Source organism: Perna viridis, chromosome 13 (genome assembly GCF_037379345.1).
Source record: "Perna viridis isolate PV_CMFRI_1.1 ecotype Kerala chromosome 13, ASM3737934v1, whole genome shotgun sequence".
Taxonomy (NCBI): Eukaryota; Metazoa; Mollusca; class Bivalvia; order Mytilida; family Mytilidae; genus Perna; species Perna viridis.
The window spans coordinates 1,954,631-1,979,913 of NC_142457.1; the positions used below are offsets into that span (position 1 = coordinate 1,954,631).

The window sequence follows — 25,283 nt, forward strand, 5'->3', positions numbered from 1 at the left end:
TACATTCATCTCACACTAAAATCAACCAAATCAAAGCAAATCAAGAACGATAACTCTTGGAAAGTGCTAATTTGATATACAATCTATATACATTTTGTCTCAAAAGCGCAACGACCAAAAGAAAAAAAAACATTTTATATAAACAGTAACTGTTTCTAAACAAGAAATAAACTGAATATGGTGGGTTTTTGACGTGCATGAATCACCTTCTGTCTGACTTTTAGAAAGACTGCTACTTAAATTAAGCTCTGCTGAGTGTAGTCTAATATGTTTCGGGGGAAATAATGTTTTTAACTTGTCCATCACACAACCATTCGGACGTCCTTCACTGTTGCCGCCTGAAAATAGCCTTTCGTCTTGTCGGACTCCCATCAAACTTGAAGAATTGTTATAGCTTAATTAGGACTTATTTTTACGGAAAGACCCCCACGGTGCACGGGGGCATATTTTCGAATAAAGGCATTTGGTAGAAATCATAGTTTAATATTGCCTTCTTATTAATTTCGGAGTCCATTCAAACTTTGAACTTGTGTCCGTTACCATGAAAGCTTGGCATGGATGGATGGATAAACTTTAACAGAAATCAACTGGATCCCATTCTCTGACCGAGTGTCCAATATGATGCTGTTTGTGAGCGAGCTCATTAATGTTTTATCAACATAACAAAACCCATAGAAACCAGTCTTGCCCTCGATAGACTGTCTTATACCAAGAACATCCAACACATGAAACAGTTAAAACCGAATAAACTGATGGATTATGCAACACCCTGACTTAAACCTTACTACACATACTTTCAACCAACTATTCTTTTTCTAGTTTAAAGATGTTCATATGTGCTTTTTTAAGGTAAAAATTATACCAGGATTTAGAATGAAATATTACATCTGAGAAAACAGATGGTTATTTTAGAAATATCAAGATTTATGTAGTAAGTCTGTTACTACAAAGAACATGGAAAAAACATTGTTTATTAGATAAAAAGAGCAGGTTGACGGATTGTTCTCGGCAAGAAGAATATTTGAGGTTTTTAGACTGTTAGAATTAGTTTTCTTTTAGCATAATCTGTCTTCTCTTATGTTTTAAAATAAAAACAAACTAACACGCGGTTGTACATTAGAGTAATACAACCACTTAAATGGTAGGGATAGGGATGCTAAGTGCACTTCGTATAGGAAACAAAATACATGTACATGTAGTTTTTATGCTTTGGGATTTGTTATATCAATGTGAAACCTTATTCCATATTTTTTAGAAGTAAAATAACTTCATTTTCTTATTTGTGCTTTTATAGAGGAACATCATTATACAATTACACCTCGACTATTGTGTAATATTTACCAGAAGATGCTGAAATATGGATTATTATCCGTTTAAATAACTTTTCTGCACTTAAAACATGTCTAATGCCTTTCCGCATTTCCTACATATACATAAGACTTTGACCTGAAATGATATCATTTAAGGTTTTAATGCATGTACATGTATGGACTGTTATCCATCCGAAGTTGTTCAGTGCCGGTCTCTTCGTTTATATAACTTTATTTTAGCTTCCCATTTTTTTTCAATGCGTATTCATTACTTATACGCTTAAATATGAGTCTCTAGAAGAAAAAAAACGTTACAAAAAAACTGTCTAGATAATCCAGACCAGCTTCGATCGGTGATTCTAGATTTATTATTATCAATCGATATTTCATTTAACCAAATTTATACTGGCAATATTATAGGAATAAAGAGCACTTTGTTTTTGATAGTGACTTTATCACGGTTCATATCAGGTGATTCCAATAGGGCGAGCCTTATATTTACCGTGATGAAGTCACTATCAAAAACAAAATGCCATTTATTCCTTTTGTCGGTAATTTGTAACTTATAAATGAAAACGATACTCTTTATCTTTAAACAAAAACATTAATTAAATGGAGACTTATTTCATTCGGAAGACCACTGGTCGTCATGAATGTAATTAGATCCAGTGCGTTATTTAATGAAGCAATGTAACAGGGACCCGAACAGTGGAAGGCTGGCATTACATAATATTAATTTGTTACCATCGGTTGTGCATTACTATTATGATTTAATTTCTACAGTGGTGAGTTACGATTTTGCCAGTTCTCTTGAATATAAAGTCACTCCTTCGTATGTTGCAAGAATTGCCAAAGGACAATAAATATTGTCTTAAAATAGTTCTTTAAAGTAACTAGTTTACAAGACAAGTTTAACATTAGCTACATAAATCGTGAGAGCATCAGACCCTTCTATGCTTACATTATCTTCCCTGTTTCATTGTGATCCGATGGAGCAGTGTTGCGAATAGCCTCGTCACATTCTGAGACGTTTGAATAATATATATTTGTTGTGACATGTATCGTTAAATTGATCCTCTATCCTACATAACAATACCTACATGAGATGTGCCGTACTACTATACATCGTGTACTAAGTTGCAGCCTACGAGGAGGAATGACCCGGCCAGCGTAAGCTATATTTTTATATAGCCTAGCTGGCTGAGTGGTTTAGGGCGCTGCACTTTGTGCAGGCGGTGTTGCCATAGATGTCACAGCGGTACGAGCTCGAGTCCCGCGGAGGGAACGACCAAAAATTTGCTTCGCAAATTTCACAGTTCTAATATCATTGAGAATTTTTAGACCCTAGAATGCAGCAAATCTTAATCGCAGCTTCAGAAAAGTATACCGTACTGATTTATTATATCATTCCATGTTAAATGTTTAAGAGATGTGATACTGCTGTACATATACCGTATTTGTTTATACAAAGCTGTTTACAGTAACGGCTGCAAGTACTGCTGATCGTTACCACGTCATTGTAAGTGTTATTTCATTAGCCTCTTCAAAAAAGGAATCCCGATGCGGGTAATTGGCGCATGCTTATTGCAAACTGACCCAATAATCAGTTTGTCGATACAAGCATTATCAGCAAGTACACTTCAAAGGAATTTGGCTATAATTGCCAATAATGTTCATGCTAATCGAGCTTAACGGTTACATGATATTCATAAGAATTTCTCATGAAATAAGAAAACCCTGGTTTTCAAGTGATATTCTCTTGAAGTGAAATTAATGCAAAAAGTTCACACGAAATTTATAAAAATTTCAAGTGACATACATTACAAATTAAAACTGCTCATTTCGAGTGAAAAATCACGTGTTATTCATATAAATACCATGTGAAATATTTTGTCGGTGTTTTACCGTCCTAATTACATTATACAAACACAAAATACTGCTCGAAATAATTCTAGAGGGATAATTCAGATATAAGGGCTGCTAAAACAGAGGCTGTTACCTATATAACGGTTTGCAAACTCAAGAGCCTACAGAAATATTAATGAAGCAGGCCTCGGAAAATAGATTTAATGCTCGGGAGTGGACATACGTTAATATGTTGCATCCCTTGTATATGTAAATGAAAACATGCCATGCTACTGTCCTTGGAAGAAGACATATGTTGTGTTACAATCCTTGGAAGAGAACATATGTTGTGCTAAAATCCTTTAAAGTAGACATATGTTGTGCTACAGTCCTTGGAAGAAAACAAATGTTGTGCTACAGGCCTTGGAAGAAAACAAATGTTGTGCTACAGTCCTTGGAAGAGAACATATGTTGTGCTACATCCACTTGAAGTGGACAAATGTCATCATCTTTACGCCTGGTTTAATTAGAGACGTGACAAAATAGCTTTTTTCGCTATGCATGTACATATTTTTTTGTCATTGAAGGAAAAAAAATCAAAATCTAGGAGGAATTATTGGTTCAAACTTCTCAATCTTCATTCATTTTTTAACATGTTGTATAAAACTTTTAACAAATGATAAATTTAGCAACCACAAAAAGTGACGAATGGTTTACCAGTTTACAGTATGGTTTTTATAGTTTTTAATTAAAAATTACACAAGGTCACACATGTTTTCTTTCCTCTTGACAAAATGATTAATACACATGCCGTATACTTTTTTGTCTAGAATGTTCCTTAATATAGGGTGAATAACTATAGCCATCATTGTCTATACATTTTATCGGAGATATTATTTGTCGTTGGTTTTGTTGCCTCAGTTGTTTATTACATTTCATATCACGGAAATTCAAAAATAAGAGTAGGCAATGGAAACTGACAAAATTATATTATGCGGTAACTGTTCACTCAATTATCACCCAGTACGAACTGCAACAAAACATCGATCGGAGCGAGCGGAAAGCTTCAAAACATTTAAAAACAGTGGGAAACCCTCGCTAAAGAATACTTCTACACCCCATCCCAATAATTATATGGTCAAAGTAAAAACAAAGTCGTAAATTGATGTCGCTAAAGTTTGAGATGTGGCATATCATGTCAAAATATCAAAAAGGTTGTGATAAGTAGTTGTAATGAAAACTGTAGCAATATAAGTTGTTGAAGGGCGAAAGGACGGACGGACAGACACCATGATCACTACAGATGTATATCCCACCAGAAAATTGGGGCGAAACTTTATTTCCTTTGTTTACCTCATCTGTCATTAAAGTACCCATACATCGTCCAGCTTCGATTGCAGGATCTAAATGTGCCCTTGGTACCAGTAACACAAACAGGAAACGAGTTGGCAAGTCCACTTCCGTTATCTTCCCAAGATCCCTTGCTTCTCTGAGTCTAACAAAGGCACATAGATTATTGGTAAGCTCTTCGACCTCTCCGACCATGATATTCATTACTTCTGCCCCATCCGGGATTTTTCTTTTGAACTTTCTGTTTGTCTGTAAACAAAGTGTATGTAGGAACTACATTTAGAGTAATTGTATATTATGCTAGTTCTAACTAAATAAAAATAGTGCTCCAATTTTAGTTAAAAGGAATACCTATGCAGATAAGTAAAATACAAACTATATTTTGTTCGAAACTTTACTTCCCTAAATTCTGTTTTAATGTCTTTAAGTTATTTGCTAACTTACCAAGAATTTCCCGGCTGAAATGCGTATAAATGTTTTGATGCTTAATGTCTTGTTCACCCTTAAATGTATTGCTCTGTTTTTGTAAGTTTGATTAAATCCTATAAGACTTTTCCAGTGTTCAGAAGGTCTGAGGTCGCTATATTCACCTAAGACAATAACGTATAGAATTTAAAGGAAAAAACATTAAAGGATGAGCATCATCAGTTGTCTAAATGGTGATTCATTTGTGTTAATCGTGCGACGACAGAACAACGTTCGTGCAACGTAAACAGTGCATTCCTTTTGGAAAAGAATTTTATAAACTATTACTTAGTTAACTAAAATTACTCCATTTGAGAGCATATAAATAGATATACCCACTTATGGCGCATTGCTACAGCAGGCGGAATTGTGGGTTGGACACCCAAACATAGGGTTTGAAATATAGATAAAACCCTACAAATATTTTTTTAAATAAATTGTTTTGTTCCAAATTATATGGAGTATGTATCAAATGACACAAAATCAGATCGCGGCCAACTTGTTCTTGCAATTTTTGTAATTGTTATTGTCACTGGAATTTAGGTTACTGTACCTCGCCTCCGAACGACAAGAGATTTGGCTGACTTGCATTTATGTCACCATTTACAATACCATTCGTCGGCTCTGATAAGCTGTGTACTGATGATGGTTGATATCCTCCTAATAGTGTAAGAAAAGTGGCTTTAAAATGTAGAAAAGATGAACTAATAATAAGCAACTGATAGATGATAAATTCGTTCCGTTAAACAATGTCGTAGATAAATTCGTTCCGTTAAAACAATGCCGCAGATAAAATTTTAACAATTTCTCAAGGGTTTGGTGAAAAAAAAAATACAAGAAAAGAGTAACTTATGCAATTGAGATAATTTTTCACATTAGTTATTCAAAATATCTACATTAAGTATAATTGAAGTCCCCTTTGACCCCATTAAAGTGCACGTGTTTCATAATACTTTAATTCATTGGTATATTACTTATAATAACGACAGTTCTAAGTAGAAGATAGGTGTTTTAAAATGATATGATATGTTAACTTTTTACGATTATGTATTAATATGCATCAAGTACATATATATCTGCTAAGATTCCCAAGGAACTAATGAAACGATGTACTTTAGGTTTCCAGGACAATCTTTTATATTATCATAAATATTGGGAAATAAAATACAATTAAAAAAGATGAAAATGAGATGATTCACCAGGCTTAGGTTGCAAGGACCAGATATATATATCCTTGCAACTTAAGCCTGGTGAATATGTATATCGGGGAAAATATACCGAAGCATTTAAAAAGGATTATGTGTCATTGCTATAATTTGAAGACAGGAAACATAGAAAAGCTACATACATGTACATTTTGTAGATAACAGAAGGGAATATATGTAAAAACTTAACATTAAAAAAAAGATACAGCACACATAAATGGCTGTTTATTAAGGCAGTTGCAATGTAAACATTCACAAAAAAGACAGAGAATAACATTAGGTGCTCTGGAAGGGTGGGCATAAATATGGGTAACAACGAAATTCCCGAATACTAATCCGATCCATAATCAAGACAACATAGATAATACACCATCGGAGCAGCTGGTACCGATACAATTAGATTAGTCTTTTGTCTCTCAGAACCGATCATCAAAATGCAATACAGGTTAATCCAAGTAACATGATTTTACACTTTTAATGTACAATGTACCGTTAATTTTTCCTTTCAGATCTGGTGATGATGGAGCTTCCTCGTCGTCGCTTAGAAAAGTTCCTTGGTTCAGATTACCGGCCCTGCTTTGGTGGCGCTTAATTTGTCGTCTGCCAACGTGTTGGTGTTTGTGTGGTTTCAGTAGAACTGACCGGACATGGTTCCATAATAGACTGTTTAATATACCACTAACTCGCCATTCTTCTAGAAGTGTATCTATAACAGGGGGGTCTATATGTCATGGAGGCTCTAAATAATTATTTAATTCAAGGTCACAGGGCAAAGGAAAACAGCATCCCTTTAACCACAGTATTCACCTGTCTATATATCCAAATCGATTTTGCTGATATTTTCTCCCTTTTTTTACTCGTAAAAAATATTTTATTTTATGTACACTACATGAAGTTGTTGTTTCAGTTATGCTACAATCCGACTTGTTTTGGGACTTTCTTGCATGATATGATATTTAAGTGAATAAACTTAACTATACTACTCCCTTGGGCAAGTTACATGTACCTATTTTCTAGGTTTTTATTCGAGTTCTGATGAATTGGTTTCTAATTCAGTTGATATGCGTGTAATGTTCGCATCTAACTGATAGTTTCCCAGAACGTTTCGAAATAAATAAGTGCTGGCATCTGTAAGAAGCAGGCAAAATAGAAAAATAATAAATCGGGCCTAGAATAAAAACACAAAATATTGATAGAATGCAAGGAGGAAAATGAGTTATCTCCCTTTAATAACGAAATTTACTGTTGTGCATTTCATGTAATTTATACATTGAATTACTGACACTTAAAAAAGAAATGAATTTACTATATAGATAGCAGTGTTTTATCGAATGTTCCCAGTGTAATAAATTTCGATAATTTTTCGTGAACAAGTTCCGCACACTAGTTAAATCTAGGCGTTCTTCGGCACTCGTGATAATATTTTGGTTATTCACTCTTTCCAATTAATTTCTGCATTTCAGATAACGTTTTGAAGCAGGTTTCATGGCAAGATTTGCGTTGTTTATTGTTCACCATTATTGACCCACTGCCTGATTCTTATAGAGAATAGCATTTAATCGTCTCGAAACAAATTAACAGTGACTGTCGCATGCAAAGGTGTCAAACAATAGACTTACCAACAACGTCAAACATGGAGGAAGCCTCCAAATCGAGGACCAGTGGATTTGATGCCACAATCATGTGTAACTCTGTGAGGTACTGCATGCAAAGAGATGATACGTGAGGCTTGGACCATCGTTTTCCTTTTTCTTCGATTACCTCTTCAAATTTCACCCATCTAAAGACAACATGACATTACTTTAAAATTGCTAAAAGTTTTAATAATATATGATAAGAAATTTAAAAAAAAACTTCAGTTTATAAATCTTTTCGTGTATTACATGTATTCGAGAGTGATAGTCAAAGTACACACTTGTGTCATAGTGTAACACTTACGAGTAGCATCATTTTCGGAATATTATTGTGATATTGGAATTATCTGTACCTTGTCAACAAACAAGTCAGTCACAAACTGGATACCTACATTATATATGTACACTAGAGTCATGTATTTTGTCAATCCTCATACATGTATATCACTAATTTATCATATAAATGGTGTACAATAAGTACGCGTTTAAACCTAGTATAGGACACAGTTTATATGAAACAGATAATCCCAAATACTCCTAAAGAAATAAATGCTTTGAACAAATTCGGGTTAGGTTGGGACTTGTGTTGCTATAATCAGTCCTTGGTCCGACTTGTGTCGTCATTTTATGCATCAGCAAAATATTTTCGATCTAATGTTTCAAAACCTTTTAACATCTATCCGGTTTTCCAGATGTTTGAAAAAAATGAAATAAATAATGTAATACCTTAACATTGTTACTAAAAAAGAAACTAAGTTTGAAACTCGAGGAGTCAATGGGTATTTATATATAAAGATGTTGTACAGTTGAATTCAGATATAAATCTCGTTTTGTAATCTGAATTACTAACCTCCGAACTTCTTTCCATACGAAGTCATCGTTGTAATGACGTAGCGCATCCATTTGGCAGAAAAGGTCTCGTGGTTCTAACTTTTCAGAGATGTTGTCGACGATTATCTCAAATTTTGGTGGTGTAGATTCTACTTGTGACGACATTTCTTAAAAGAGATAAATAAAACGTAATTCACTCATTAAGTAATTACATCTTTTGTTCGTGCTGGAAATTACACTTTGATGTCATATCCCGTCCAAATGTCCTGAATGGAATTTTTTAACTCAAAGTAGTCTATTAGAAAAAAAATTAAAATTAATAATAAAATTCGAGGAAACTATGACTTAAAACAATCCCCTTATTGTTGTATAATGCGTTATCGCATGTACTGTTCCTATATAGCCTACATAAAAAAAATTATTCATATATTGCTTGTTTAATCAGAATTGCTCAAGTTACATTTAGAAGAACAGAATAAAGTTTTCCATATCTTGGTTTGAAATACAATTTTTAACTAGAGAAAGACCAACACATTCTTATTCATTGCTTCGTAAAATATCAGTAACCAAAACACTTAAATCATCTATATTACATAGCATATCCTTATTACATAGCATATCTTTATCTTTAAAATGAACTACCTTTGAATAAATTGCCTATTAATACTTCCGTTTTTCATCAATTTGTTTACACGTTCCTCTTGATGTACAAAAACTGTTCTTTGTGGTATTTAAAACTTGAATGAGATTGATAACATGCAAAAATACATGTATTAAGGTATTATGTACAATGGCGCTTGTTGTTCCGCAATTATGAGATTATTATTATTTTAATTCTTTTGTTTTCTTTTTCTTCAACAGAAAAGGTAGGCGTGAACGTTTTAAAATTTTGTGTTTACATTTACTAAACTAAAGGTTCAACATCGTTTATTTTTTACCGTGACATTTACAATTTAGAAATCAACCAACATTAAGATAATAATTTTAAATATTATGATAAATGTGAACTTCAGTTTGACTGTAAAGTCAATATTTGGGGTAGAATGTCCATGAGACAACCATCCAAACAGAAAAAAAAACACCGTTACATGAACAATGTAAAGAATTAAGGAATGCTTTCTGTCTTTCTAAAATAATCATAATGCTCGTGGTGCACACATATAATATATGCAGTTCATACATATATTTAGTATAAGTTTTGCCTACCAACTAGTATTATAAAAATAGAAAAATAAAATGAAATCTCTTATCGTGCAGCTAATCAAGAAATGGATGGAATGGGTGAACAGACAAAAAAAAATAACTTTATCATAATCCTGAGTTAATTCGGTTCCGGAGGTTTGATATTATAGTACTTTTAATTGTATAAAAATATCAAATACATACAAATTACCCTTATCATAGTCCTATTTTTTGTTGATGCGGGGGAGACTCAATTTCATACCATATATAAAAATATCAAATACATGAATATTTGATTAATGTTGCCTATATGCTATGTGACGGTGGATCACCTTGGCGTAAACCTTGACTTGTAGCAAACGAAAATTAATCACACACTAACGACAATATGACAGATGAACAAAGAATTACATATCTATGATTATTCACATTTACAGATATATATATGCAATGTATTGATGTTTTGTATATACATGTAAAAATGGCTGTATATACATGTACCAACTGCATAGTATTAGTAAGATTGTTAACATAAACATTTTATTTTTCGTAAACATTAAAGACAACTGTTTTTCTTAATAATTGTCTACATTAAACAAACTATCAATTTTAAGTATTAAATCGTTTAAATCTGCTTGGATATATCATAGATATCAAATAAAGTCTACAGGCTTTGCTGTTAAATTTTAAGAATCGTATCTTACTAAATATTTGGAAAACTTAGAACATATTTAAATAAACAAAATTAGAACAAAAATGTACGTACTTTTAGCCGTGTAATAATAAAAAAAATGAAATCTATGTTGTATAGTCTTTTCCAAACATGAAAATATTCATATAGATTGAGTGTTTATAAAGGGATACCAGGAATATCATTAACAAGCAAAGGGAAGTAGCCAGAGATATGTATCAAAATTTATAGTTAAATATCAAGTATGTGATTGGAAAATCTGTAAACCACAAATAAGAATGTATACACACTTTACATTGTACATAATGAATCTGTCTATAATATTATCTCTTAACATGTCCATAGAAGTCATGGTTTACATGAAAACACGGTCACATATTTTGATTATTACGTAGGAAATAAAAGAACATTGAAAGGAAATTCTCAATAAATGTAGTTCTCTACATATTTCATGGCCTTCTCATTGGATAGTGAAACTTTAACTTCGAGGCCTTCGCAAGAAAACTTGTTAATGCCCCATTTGTTATATAGATATTCTTTTTGACTATTCATTCGAAGTATTGCCCATAGTTTAACATTTCATTATATTGTTATTTATTGTTATTATCCTATATCATGTACAAACTTATATATCTTTGCGAGGAAGTGACAACAAGAAATACATATATATATATATATATATTCATAGGACACATATACTCTGCATCTTTTTACGTGCAACATCTATGGTACATACCCTCATCTCATAACTGCGCAATAACATTATACATTTCTTAGCTCATAATAAATCACTGGAAAGAAATGTATGCCTACCTTCAACCAGACATTACTTTATTTCAATTGTCGACTTTTCAAAATAAGCGTTAAAAACATTGTGATGAAATAAATAATGAAAAGCGTACTGACAACAAACAAAGCCATGTTTTTAATGCTTGACAGAATAGCCGATATGACACGATAATATAGTTGGAAAGCATTGAACATACACGTTCAGATGTAAATACATCACGCATGCCTAGTAATCAACACCAAAACACTGCAAACATGTTAGGTATTCATATAATGTGTGGTTTTTCTTTGACCCTTGGTGAACCATAAATTTCTGAAATTGTTCATTAAAATTACATTGCGATCGATTTTTAAGTGCATTTAAAAAGTCAATATTCGGGGGAAAAGTGAGAGATTTAAAGTACAAAATACAAAGGCATACATACTAATGTATGAAATAACCAAAAAGAAAAAAAAACAAAAAAACAAAAAAAAAAAAACAAAAAAAAAAACAAAAAAACAAACATGTACATAGAAACAAAAGTAAATGAACAAGCCGATGCAAAAACATCAACGAAACATATCCTGAAAATATCGACCAATATCGTAACAAACGATTTATTACTATACTCATACACAATATAATCCTTAATGTCGGCAAAATATACGAAAGTGTAGTGGGATAATTCTTTATGTCAAAATCACAAAGTATGACTTAAACGTGAACTTAGGAAACAAATATGAAGTAGCGTACCAAATAAAATAGATTACACAAAAAAACTAAAGATAAAAAACATGACGTCACACAAAGCAATTAAGCACTAGCAGTGTAAACTCCACACAAACGGATGTAAAATCGAGTACTCTGGAAGCGTCGGCATGTCCTGCTCCGCCAGCAACACCCGTTATATTACAAGTGAGTATATTCCGGTAAATGTATATTACGAGTCACGAAGGGCTATTTTCAAAACAATTCACAATAGGGCAATATTTTTTAATTCAAAACAGTGTTATTATGTAAACTGAGCAACTAATGGGGAAATGAGGAAAAATAACCCAAAATGGATCAATGAAATAAAATATCATCCCATGTAACATGGTATATATATATTAAAAAAAACGTAGGTTATATAATCTGTGATAAAAAAGTGTGATGTTTTGTATTTCAGAATGCTTGCAAGGGGACATTAACAAACCATGGGATACGACGTGCTTTTTATTATGTGGAGCATATAAATTTGTTGTCTAAAATCCATATTGTATACCATTACGAGAGCATACCAAAGATCCAAATCTGTCCTTGACCTTATGAGTTGGTAACGTGAACTTCCCTACAGGAAGGTCGCGGACAAATAATTGACCGGCCTTGTTAGATGGTGACCTACATGCAGCTTTAGGCAATAACATTTCACACCTACGTCACAAAAGATAATACAAATGGGCACATTGACCATTATTAAGTTCACACAAGGTTTAAGTTATAGAATTACATATACAAATATCCATATATCTATTTAACAAATATGTTGTGTGTCATATACACGGAATGTTTAAAATCAATTCTAGTGAACAAGGTTTGAATGTAAACTAAATACATGTATATATTATAACGAGATTAGGTATGGTGAATTTGACACAACAATCCAACCGGGACGGAAATGTCACACCAAGGTCACCCATTGGTCTTCTTCTATGAACGAATAGGAAAACCACACACCACAGGACAGGCTGCAGCTTGCTCCTATGCATCATTCTACACAGGTACAGCGAAAAGGTTGCCTATATAAACTCAATTAACAAAAACATTAAATAAACGAAAAAAAGGTAAAAACGAAACCACACATACAGAAGCCCGAAATTCCTGACTTGGGACAGGCGCATAAAATGTGGCGGGGTTGAATCAGTTTGGCATGATCACAATATATAACAATATATACATTACATGTATATTGTATATCCCTCTAATATATGCTTTTAATTCTTGACGTGATGATTAACAGTACCATTGGTCTTTTGAATTTAAAAAGAAAATCACATAAATGGTAAACACAATTGAAATGTCTTATTCACGCATCAAGATCAATATCAAAATATTTTTTTAAAAAATAACATGGAGTAAAAACAAAAAAAAACAGTATTTGTTTCCACTGTAGAGATAGTAATAATGTAATTATGAAGTTTTAATGTCAGCTTTGTGTGTATACATCTTGTTTAATGAATTCACTTAATCAATTTTCAAAACAAATTCATCGAACATTTGTATTCTGTAAATATTGAAAGAACAAGAAAAATACACATCTATGTAATTAAACAATTCATATATAAAACGTACTATTCAAGTCTCAATTGTGAAAAAACTAATTCCAATGACTTATGTTACATTTCTGTTTCCTAATGTGACGTAATCCCTAAAGGTGCATTTTAATTTTCACTAACTTTTGTTTCTTTGCGTACATTATTTAAGTAACTAACTTATGTTCTTTGTTGAGCATGTCAGTAACCTTGGTTCCCTTGATTACTCTTCGATGTCTGATCTTTGTCTCTGAATTACATTCTTTTGGTTTCCGCTAGAATCTTGGTTTCATTGATTACTCTTTAACCTCATAAAAATTGGGCCCATATCCAATTAAAAAAGTGTTTTTATGAAACAAACCATTCAATTAAACGTTCAAAAAATGATTAAATTTTAAAAAGCAAAACATTTCGGATGATCGACTGATTTATGTTTATACTGACATGTTTGTATAGGATAAAATAGGCATGATAGCCACCCAACTATTAAATGTGACGGCAAAAAAAAATTGAATTCCATTACTGAACGATGAATTATCATTGTTGAATGAATGAAACGGTGAAATAAAAAAAATTACCGACCGTAACGGAAAAATGCTACAAATTGTTAACAAATCAATGGCCTACTGTGTCATGGATATTGCTGAAAGTTTATGACAAACCAATGGCGACCGTGACGGAGAAATGCCTTAAAGTTGATAACGACAATGAGGGAACAATGAACGTCGTTTAAATCAAGTTGAAAGTTTACAAAAATATTGTTTAGAGATGAATTTGTTATATAAACAAATGCCTTAGAACATGAAATAATAGTATAATTATTTTTTTTAATTATTATTTTAAAATATCATCACATTTCCCCTCCATAAAAAGGGTAATACCCCTATCCTATTCGCAATTAAGAATTAGTCAAATGTAAAAAATGATTCATAACGTCATATTCATTAATCAACATAATTGGAAGTAGAACAAAAAACCGGAAGAAGATTAGCATTCATAATAAGTGTCTTTGATTTATATTGAAGATTTATGACTTCTGAAGTATGTTCTGATGCCTATAATTATATTGATTGAAGTCAACACGATAACAACTTTTATTATTAATTCAATACATGTACACATAGGTACAAATCATATCACTTATAATTGTGAATAGTGCATTTGATAGATACACCAGAAATGCACTTAAACAAAATCTGCAATATTGAAATTCAATGACAGAATAAAGAAAGTGCATTGCATTGACATTGTTCACTTTTCAAGCGACATCTCACATATAACAATTAGGCAGGTGATACTACATTGCAAATCTGCTTTGCAAGTGTACATTCAATATATTAGATACAGCGGCGTATAAAAAGCTGAGTAAAATTTTCAAATTCAAATAAAAAATATTTCATTAAGTTAACAGCTTTGACCATCCATTTTAAAACTTGTTAATTGTTTAGAGGAAGGTGTATAAGTTAAAAGAGTCACAGCCAGCTTTGATGGAACCGACATAACGCAAGCGTAAAAAAACCTGTTCGACGGTAGAAACATCAGTAGTTTCATCTACAATTATGCTAAAACTGTTTGCAGAAATTTGTTGAGGAACTGCTTTGTAAATTGTCAGACAAAATCCTATCATTTTCTGCCCTAAATTTGATAAGAGGAATGAAATTACATTTATCTTCGATCTTCGGTATGACCACTTAGGGGAATGTTCTGCTTTCCACACAAACAAATAGTCTTCAAAATACTTTTCAATATAGCCCTGTTTCTTGATATTTTATTTTGCAAAATAACTCAACATTGAGACAACATCATCCCTTTTACCATCAGCAATTTCCATAAAGTTTTCACTCTTTTCAATGCATTTGTCATGACCAGGTTGGCCCAAGCATTTTCAGAACTATTGAATGAGTAATCAAGGGAACCAAGGTTATAGCGGTAATCAAAAGAATGTAATCCAGGGACAAAGACCAGACATGGAAAGCAGACATACACAACAAAGAACACAAAAAGAACATAAAACGCAATACAAACAATATACTGCATTTTCCTACTCGGAATATCTTAACTATGAATGTTTATCGAGCCATTTTCGATTAAAACCCCTTTTCACTCCCCGAATTTCTGTAATACGAACGAATCGAGAACAACCCATTTATTTTGCAGAAGATAGAACTTTTTTTGTCGTCAACATTCCCCTTGTATGATGCAATATCCAAGTTTTGTGGCTGTAATGATTTAGGCCTTTGCTCAAAGTATGTTCTAGTGAAGAGGTATGACTTCTTTTCATTTTAATTTACATGTAACAATAACTTGAGGATTTTAATGTTTTATTTTCGAACCGTCGAGTAAAGCGTGTTTATCCCAGATGTATATTTGTCACTTCAACGTAAACGGCGTCCTGTAGGTTTTATGAAGTACAAGATCAACACACGGACGCTTGTTTAAGGAGGTAGACCTAGGGTAAGGGACATATGCTGAATACAAACGTTTGAATGATTTTTAAGAGTTGTGTCCCTTACCCTAGGTCTACCTTCTTAATTGAACTGATCTTGAATAGAAATCGATCTTGAACCTATAAAACTAAGACACAGTCACATTTTAATGATCGAATGTTTAATAGAAATTAATATTCATTCCAGATGTGATTGTTACAAGCAAATTAATGTAAATGTAAAGCCAAGGTTGTGAAAAACTGAAAAAAAATTGTCAAAATAATTTGTAAGCACATGCTTACACTGCTTTAATGGTGCTACGCCACTGAGATGTATGTTTTGTAAGTAGCTAGATAAAATCAAGGAAACCAAGACCCGAACGGTAATCTACAAAAATATAATCCAGGTAAAATTACTAAGACACACACACATATGATTGCATATAAAAGGTCACATATAGCTTATACGAAAAAGAAACAAAAAAACTGTCACGTTGAACATGTCGTTTCTCATCGTATAGATGAATCACTATAGGGTATGTAAGTCTCGTCATGTGACCACGTGATTTCACAAAATCGGGTCCTAGTCTACCATTAGAAAGCATGGAAACTTGTCATCTAGAGAGCGTTGATTTCAGTGTTGAGGGCAAAACATCTTTTTGTGTAAATAATACCGATAAAAAATTACAATTATCTCTTTCTACACGATAAAGGTATTAAGAAAAAATATAAAATAGAAGATTTTGCATTGTTTTACCACGTTTTGAGTACCCGGAAGTAAACAATAAAATGCAGATCGGTCCTCGGTTTTCAATACGTTCTATCTCGTAAATTCCGGTATGAAATGAAACTAGAACGAGACTTACATACCCTACAGCAATCCATGAGTCAATGATTACAATCATAAAAAAAAAAAATCAAAAGTTCTACATTAAAACGATTATATTGATTGTTTAATACCAGATGCAATATCTGCACTTCTGGAACTTATGAAATGTTTCACTGAAAAATGAACGGGAATGTGTCTTTCTTGCATTATTCTCAGGTAGTGTTATAATTTACATTTATTTACTTTATATTCATGTTAATCATTGTTTGATAAGTTATTCGAGGTCATTTTTGTTTAGATATTCGGAAGTACAAGATGAACAGAGATCTCGATAAGTGGTATTCGACATTAATTTGGTTGAATATGTGTTGTTAATAGTTAATAGAATGAGTGGTCTAGGGCGCTGGACTTAGTGCATGCGGTGTTGCCATAGATGTCACAGCAGTACGTGTTCGAGTCCCGCAGAGGTAACGACCAAAATTTTGCATCGCAAATTTGACAATTCTAACATCGTTGGGAATTTTTCAGACCTTTCTATACGTTTATATATCTTCCCTGTATCAATTTGATCCGATGGAGCAGTGTAGCAAATAGAGTCGTCATTTCTGACACGTTGTATAATATTGATTTGTTGTGACATGCATCATTAATTTGATCCCCTATCCTACATATTAACATCTCAATGAACTGTCCCGTACCACCACACATCGTGTACACTAAGTTACAGCCCTAGATTGATCCTACGAGGAGGAATGACCCGGCCATTCTTACGGGGTGATGGATCGTTAAAAAACGATGCAAAACATAACATTAAATTAAATAAACGTCTAAATATGTTTAACCAGGAGATGGTAAAATTTAAATTGAATATTTCGGATAACTGATATCCTTCTTATGCATAAAACTCATAAAACCATTGTGATATAGTGTTTATCGTGTTTCAGTATGACAGAATGTTGGTCGTGATTCAGTGTGATAGAATGTTTGACGTAATTCAGTGTGATAGAATATTTGTCGGGTTTCAGTGTGGTATAATGTTTGTTGTGATTCAGTGTGATAGAATATTTGTCGGGTTTCAGTGTGGTATAATGTTTGTTGTGATTAAGTGTGATAGAATGTTGTCGTGATTCAGTGTGATAGAATGTTTGACGTGATTCAGTTTGATAGAATATTTGTGGTGTTTCTGTGTGGTATAATGTTTGTCGTGATTCATTGTGATATAATGTTTGTCGTGTTTCAGTGTGACATGTTTGACGTGATTCAGTGTGATATAATTTTAGTCGTGTTTCAGTGTGACATGTTTGACGTGATTCATTGTGATATAATGTTTGTCGTGTTTCAGTGTGACATGTTTGACGTGATTCAGTGTGATATACTGTTTGTCGTGATTTAGTGTGATAGAATGTTTTTCGTGATTCAATGCGATAGAATGTTTTTTTTCGTGATTCCGCGTGACATAATTTTTGTCAAATCATATCAAAATAACATTTATTTCTGTAATGATTTGAAATATTAATACTGAATCCGTTCTATTTGTGCAGTCAAAATGTATTGATTGTATAATTACAAGTGATACACTGTCACTGACTGAATATAACTCTTGTGATGTAACAAATGTTAAATTGTTTTTAAGTTGCCAGGATGTCGTCCTCTTCGAATAAAATAACGTTATTTTCCTTCTTTAAAATGTCATATTTCGTTTTAAGCTTTTTGCATTATAGAAAATGACAGCGCGCCGACTTTACATAACTTTAATATACGAATGATGTTCGGTGAAAATGTTGGCACAGCCTCGAAATTTCCCGCGGTTTTAAGCATAAGCCGTCAGTGCACTATTGTTGTCTATATTGGTCACGAATAACACAGCAGAGAAATATTGAATAAACAGTAAATAAAGGTATTACAAAGAATAAGTTTTAATACTTTTTCGGTGAAGTACGTATGTCGAATTTACATTTAAATTCCGTCTATGGTCCGTTTTGTTGTATATTGTTTTGGCACACATAGTCATCAAGGCAGTACCGAAAAAAATCGAATTAAGGAGGTAGACCTAGGGTAAGGGACACAACCCTCACAAATCATTGGAACGTCCGTATTCAGCATTTTACATCTGTCCCATGTAAACATCAAAGTAACCTGGACTGATTTCATTCTGTTTCTTATAAAAGCTTGACAGGTTTTGGTGAAATTAAATATGATACAAACATATTGATTTCATGAGTAATGTCCCTTATCCTAGGGCTACCTCCTTAAAACGGTGGAACATGATGTTTGATAAATACCCAATTGCATAAAACATTTCACTTATAATAATGTAAAAACTTTGTACAAGTGGCATGCATGCTGCATCACATCACATCGAATATGAAGTGACACAGTGCTTGACATATTAAATGTTTGAAGTACAGTTTCAGCATTTCAAATACTAAGGCAAGATGATAACAATTTGCATTTTCTTACAAAAATATATGTTGTTTACATAAATAGCCATTTTTAGTTCGTAAATAGGGGTTTAAAATATGATAGAATACCAAATTAATCATTTCTGTGGTAAAAATTGACGATAAAAGGAAAAATAGAAATTAAAAAAAATAATGAAAAATAATAAAATAAGTGCATGTAGATAGAAGTAAATAATTTCCATCAAATTAAATGTAAACTTTTATAATTTATTACAAGTTTGGTGCTATTATGCAATAATCTCCTTTCTGCATACTGATTGAAATATTTCAACCTTGAAAATCTAGCAATGTTTTCTCTTTGAAATTTGATTTTTTTTTCAATCTCCCAAACGTTATCGAGGTAATAAAATGGGCAGATATCTATAAATATATAAATGAGAAATCAAGGGAACCAAGATTCTAGCAGAAATCAAATTAATGTAATCCAATGACAAAGACCACACAAGGAAAACAAACACACACAAAAAGAACATAAAATAATCAAAATTATACATACAAAGTCACAAACGTAAATGAGCAACTTAAGAAAATGACGGTTTATGTCAACGTTCTCCCATTCCTGCTAATAACACACATAATAAAGTCATAAACTGTTAATAAAACTCATTAAGCTTAAGCCTTTTTCCTTTCCTCGTTTGTCTACCCCGAACTTGACTTTTTATGAGCAACTCGGCGGGTGTTTCTAAAAAAGCAGAGGACTCTTACCCTACCTGTGCACCTGGTCCATGCTCCCAGTTTTTAGTGGAGTCCAAGTTGCTCATTTGCTTTCGTTACTTTGTATATATTATTTTAGTTACTTCATGCACTTTGTTGTGTATGTCTGTTTTCCATGTCTGATCTTTGTCCCTGGATTACATTCTTTTGATTATCGCTATAACCTTGGTTACCTTGATTACTCTTTTCATAGATAAAAATATTGATACACAAGAAACTAATCTAAAAATGAGATAGAAATCATCGCAGTACTATAGAGCCATTCTCTCCATGAAATTACCAAGATTGTATTATTATATAAAAATAACTATTCTCTCTCAGAAATCATTTAATACATTGTAATTATCGTTACAAAGCCGTGAACACACGAAGTAGTACTATGGAGATTTACAGTAAGAGCAAAAGGAAACTTGTTTTTGTCTGTTAAGGATTTTGTCTGTTGTAAATTCAATGGTATTGGACGATATAGCAGATGGGAACACGGAACAAGCCATCCGTAATCACAAAATGATTAAATAAACACGGAATATGGGAGAAATACGCGCTTGTTTACAGCAGTATATATATACAAAACCACATATGATTAATTTGTCTATATAGTTTACATAAAATATGTTTACTATATAATTAACTGTCTTAACAACAGTAAAAATAGTGCATGGTACTGAATGGTGACCGATATGATAATTTATCAACACCAGAAAATTGCGAATACTTGGCTTAAACTTAAACCAAAAATCTTACAAAATTCCTCGTTCTTTTGAACGCTTCCAGATTCAAACCGGTTATGGTAATAGGCAATGGGTTAAGTGAATAGGCTGTATGGAATAGTAAAATATTGAACATTTATATATATTGGGGACATAATATTTAAACCCAAAGCGTTACATCGCGAATTAATATCAAATATTTTATATCGACTTAAATTTATTTTGTAGAACTTTGTCCGTTATTAAACAATGCTATTTCTTGTTTGTAAGGCAGATAAATCTAGTATTATTTGGTTGTGATATCTAATTATAATTTAGGTATATCTAAAAAAAAGAGTAGAGTTTTTGAAACGAAAGTTTAAAGTTTAAGTTTTAAAAACAACAACAAATGTTTGCATGGTCTCAACAATGGTTCAAGGTTGTTTCACAGTTTATCCAATGCATGGCTGGCTGATCATAGACAAGAGGAGACACTGACAAAATGATAGAAAACTTGATCACGTAAAATGGTTTTCCTATTGAAGAGAAATTTTATTTGCTTGGGAAAAAAAAACATTCTGAACAAAACTTTTGATTGTACTTACCTATTAAATCCAATTTTAATAAACCAGGATAAATTTTTAGCAAAATTGACTAATGAATACCCCCTGTTCAATATCGCAAAACTCATATGGTTCAAATATATAAAAAAAGTTGTCAAACAGGTAATTAATTGTCAAAAAGGAAGTTAATGACGACATAGTCTGTATCAAAATCCAAGGATAAAGTATACTGTCATAATATCAAGTGGTTTTGATTAGTAATAGCAGGGAAAATTGTTTAAAAAATTGCATTTTACCTTTTGGTTGTCCATTAACATAAGTTTATGTTCACCTCCAATCGACAAGTGGATGGAAATTTTTTTTTATTTTGTCAGATTTCTGTTGCAATCATCTCCATTGATGGATTGGTATCTAATTTGGTTTATTGTCTTATATAGGTGGTGTACATCTAGCACATTTTGGTCGCTGCTTCATATCAACTTCTTTTTTTTGGGGGGGGGCTGTGCGATGTTTCACTATTTAGCACGATTGAGAACGTTTTTTATCAGAAAACTCTCGACCACAAATGTTGTATGTCCCATTGTGGTGTTTGGTGTTATACTAGCATACGTTGTAAGTTTTTTAGATGTTGTCAAATATCAACTTCTTAGTAGGAATTTCCCCATTTATAATAAATAGAACATTTAGGGGTATACCTTGTACGACAAAGCATGTAGTTCCATGTTTCTCTAATACTTAAGCAAATTCCACGATTTTACACGACTAATCAAAGCTTCTGTCAAACGTCAAGTGGCTATAGTAGAGAAACATTTTATATCATAATCATACGGTCAAAATATAATATAGTATACACTTATATATGTACTGTCAAACTATCATATAGTTATAATGACTAGTAGCATATCAAGAAAACAGAAAAGAGCAAAATAAAACAGGAGCCGTATTAATGGGACAATTCCAATACGTCAAAATCCAAGTACATGGCCTGCACGTGAAAACTGGAACGAAAGACGACCTACAACCCCATTCCAGGGAACCGAATGAAATCGGAATAATATTAAAAAAAAACTTGTTTTCCGGAAAGGTTAGAAATTCACTTGTAACATTGCAAGTGTGTATATTCCGGTGATAGTCTCGATTTGATAAAGGTCTGGTCTTCCTCTTTAAAAAAAAACAAAAAACAAACAAAAAGCAAACAAAAAAACAGGCAATTTGTTAAGTGCTAATAATTTACAGTATATCAATATAAAACATTGCAGGAAACAAATATGAGGAAAAGTAACATCAAATGCTTCAAAAACATAAAGATTCTAGTATACTTATTATTTTTAATTCTGGTGCGTTCAATATTTTTATAAGGTGATATACCTAATTTGCCTGTTCCGAGCATTGTGAAATGGCCTGTATTTATATAAAGGGACACATCCATGCCTGTCACTAGAAAAGTAAATGTTACTGTCTTGTTGTGTACTTTAGTATCAACATGAATATTCAGAAATTCAAAAGGTTGCGAGTGCAATAACTTAAATATACTTAAAAAAACATCTTCGTAAAAGACCCTATCGTAATACATGATTGAAAAATGAGATTTTACAGGAAAGTGTAGTATCTGCCTATATGTAACATCAGTATCAACTAAGCTTCCCAGAAAAAAGGTCTTATTTCACGCACTAACACTTTAATTATATAACAACGCTTACACATTTGTTGAAATTTCCTCGTTGTTTACAATGAATTATGAATGCAACTGAAGCACTATACGCTTCATTTTAGTATGTTGTATGCCACGTTATAATTTAGTTTGTGTTTAACATTTCTTTTATCACATTTGTCTGGCTTTTACAGGTGTTTTAACTTTCACATGTAATTACATGTTCAAACTTCTTTTAAATGATGTATTGTATACCGAACAGACAACGTTTCTTTTCTTTGTAACTGAACGTGAATTATTTAACTATGTTGTATTGCAGAATTATTTATGTGTTAACATTACTGTGGTACGTTTAGCATATCTTTGCAAAAATGCTTATATTGTAGAATTTTTCGTTTTTTTGTAAAGTGTTTGAGTACTTATTCTCATGCATTATTTTTATTTGGTCATCATGCAGCTGATTAGGGTTCATTTCTTGAATCACCTGCGCGCCATGTCGAAATTTGAGATTTTTAATATAGAATTGATATTCTCGTCTTACGAAAAGATGCAACTACAAAAAATAAAGGTGTTTTTTAAAGGACAATACATTCTATTAAGTAAAGAGGACGTAAACATTTCGTCAAACGCACAACAAACCCTGATTTTTATTCGTTTTCAACGGCTTTTAAGTTTCTTATTTGCTTACAAATTAGCACAGAAATAATAGATTATTTATTCCTTTACTAAATATATTCTTAGAGGAAACAAGTTCTATAGATATTGACATACGTGGCTACCATTTAGCAGAATGGTTTGCCTAGTTTTACGACAACTTTTTTATTATTATATTCTCAATCATCATTAAGTCCTAATAAAAATATTAGCATGTAAAGGATTCAAAAAAGCAAAGCAGAACTCACTGTACTTTGTACGTTTTGATTGCTTTTAAAACAGTTTTCTGCTTTGTGTTACTCATCTCCATGTTTAGGTGATAATTGTTTCCCTCTTATACAATTCTCGAAACAACTGTAGATTAAATTCAAAAATAATGAATAGTGAATATGTCAGACAAAAACCCCACCGGAATCAAAATGCCCACCCAAGCACACTCAATGGACGACTAGGAAACCCTCACATATAAGTACAGACTACATTTGGTCCCAAAACATTAATATACACAGGTATAGCCAAAGCGTTACCCCTATTTACTCAAGTAAATTAATTATAAGCAAAAGATGAAAATAAAACATACAGAGCCCTGAAATTCCTCAATTGAGACAGGTGCAAGAAATGCAATGAATTGATTGAATGATCAAAAGAGAAAGTTATACTGTTTTGTTAAGTTTCTGATATGAAATTATATTTTGTCCTTTGCAAACGAAATGGAGAATCAGATGTTTTAATCCCGGTCAAAATAATTGTTTGTAGTATATAATGGAATTCTTTATTTAAAAAATTAGTTGCTTATACAGAGGGCATTATCATGATAAAGTGATTGCCCATGGTATTGTATGCAACTATTGTGTTTGTTTCATTAAATAGTCTTCAGAGGGCATCATCGTGTGATATCTTAACGCACATTAATGAGTACCACATGACCATGTTTTAACCAATGAAAAAGCGAATTCTTTTTGACTTTTTGAAATTGGACTGAATAGTACGTATTTCTAAATGATCAATAAATGAATAAATCACCATGCAACTTTGCATAATACTTTTTTGCATAAAATAATAAAATAATTTAAACAAATTGATAATTAAACTTACTTTTCCCTGTTGTAGTCGTGAATCCTTAAATATCGAAAGTGGTAATAAAATTTCAAAATAGTGTCACCATTTTATTTGAGCATGTTCTTTTAACTAAAGTCGCTTTTATACCATATCAGCCAACAAGGTTTCCTAATATATCACGTGATTTGTTCAATACACTGTTATATTCTGTGACGTCAAAGTGACTATGAATGATAGGTAATTTGACTGCAACAAACTGACCTCTTGCGTTCTAAACTAATGTATTTGATTGTGAATAATTTCTCTTGCCTTTAGGCATACGATGCTTGTCAAAAAACTTTGAACAGTTGATTTTACATCGCTTACATAGTATATTGTACAAAAAATGATTTTGAATTTGTTCATTTTATGTTAAGTTAAAGATATAAAGATCAAATAAAACTATTGAAATCTTTACGTTAACGAAAAAAAAGCTAACTGAAAATAAACATCCTTCTTCCTCGGTTATGTTTTCGTGATTATGTTTTCTTAGTGTTACAGACGTTTGAACTTAAGAATTTTTTCATTTATTGGTTATTTTTAATGCATGAAATGGTGTTTTTTAATTCAAATTTAGAAAGCAACAGGCCACAAAACATGACGTTATTAAGCTATACGTTGCACA

The 25,283-nt window shown here is 32.2% G+C and overlaps 1 protein-coding gene and 1 long non-coding RNA gene across 2 annotated transcripts in view; one reads left to right on the forward strand and one right to left on the reverse strand.

Moving 5' to 3' along the window:
- LOC148599195 (electrogenic sodium bicarbonate cotransporter 1-like) overlaps window positions 1-24,735 on the reverse strand; it is a 39,677-nt gene extending 14,942 nt beyond the window's left edge. Inside the window, exons 1-6 of the mRNA XM_088558641.1 lie at window positions 24,656-24,735; window positions 8,660-8,807; window positions 7,795-7,955; window positions 6,666-6,881; window positions 5,524-5,630; window positions 4,509-4,754 (exon numbers count right to left, since the gene is read on the reverse strand). Coding sequence (XP_088414767.1) covers window positions 4,509-4,754; window positions 5,524-5,630; window positions 6,666-6,881; window positions 7,795-7,955; window positions 8,660-8,805 — 876 coding nt within the window. The 5' untranslated portion in view covers window positions 8,806-8,807; window positions 24,656-24,735. The remainder of the gene's footprint in view (window positions 1-4,508; window positions 4,755-5,523; window positions 5,631-6,665; window positions 6,882-7,794; window positions 7,956-8,659; window positions 8,808-24,655) is intronic.
- LOC148599196 (uncharacterized) lies at window positions 1,963-7,798 on the forward strand. Its single transcript, XR_015917998.1, has 3 exons — window positions 1,963-2,095; window positions 6,685-6,785; window positions 7,639-7,798. It is a non-coding gene; the product is annotated as an uncharacterized LOC148599196 (long non-coding RNA).
- Window positions 24,736-25,283: the final 548 nt, after the last annotated feature.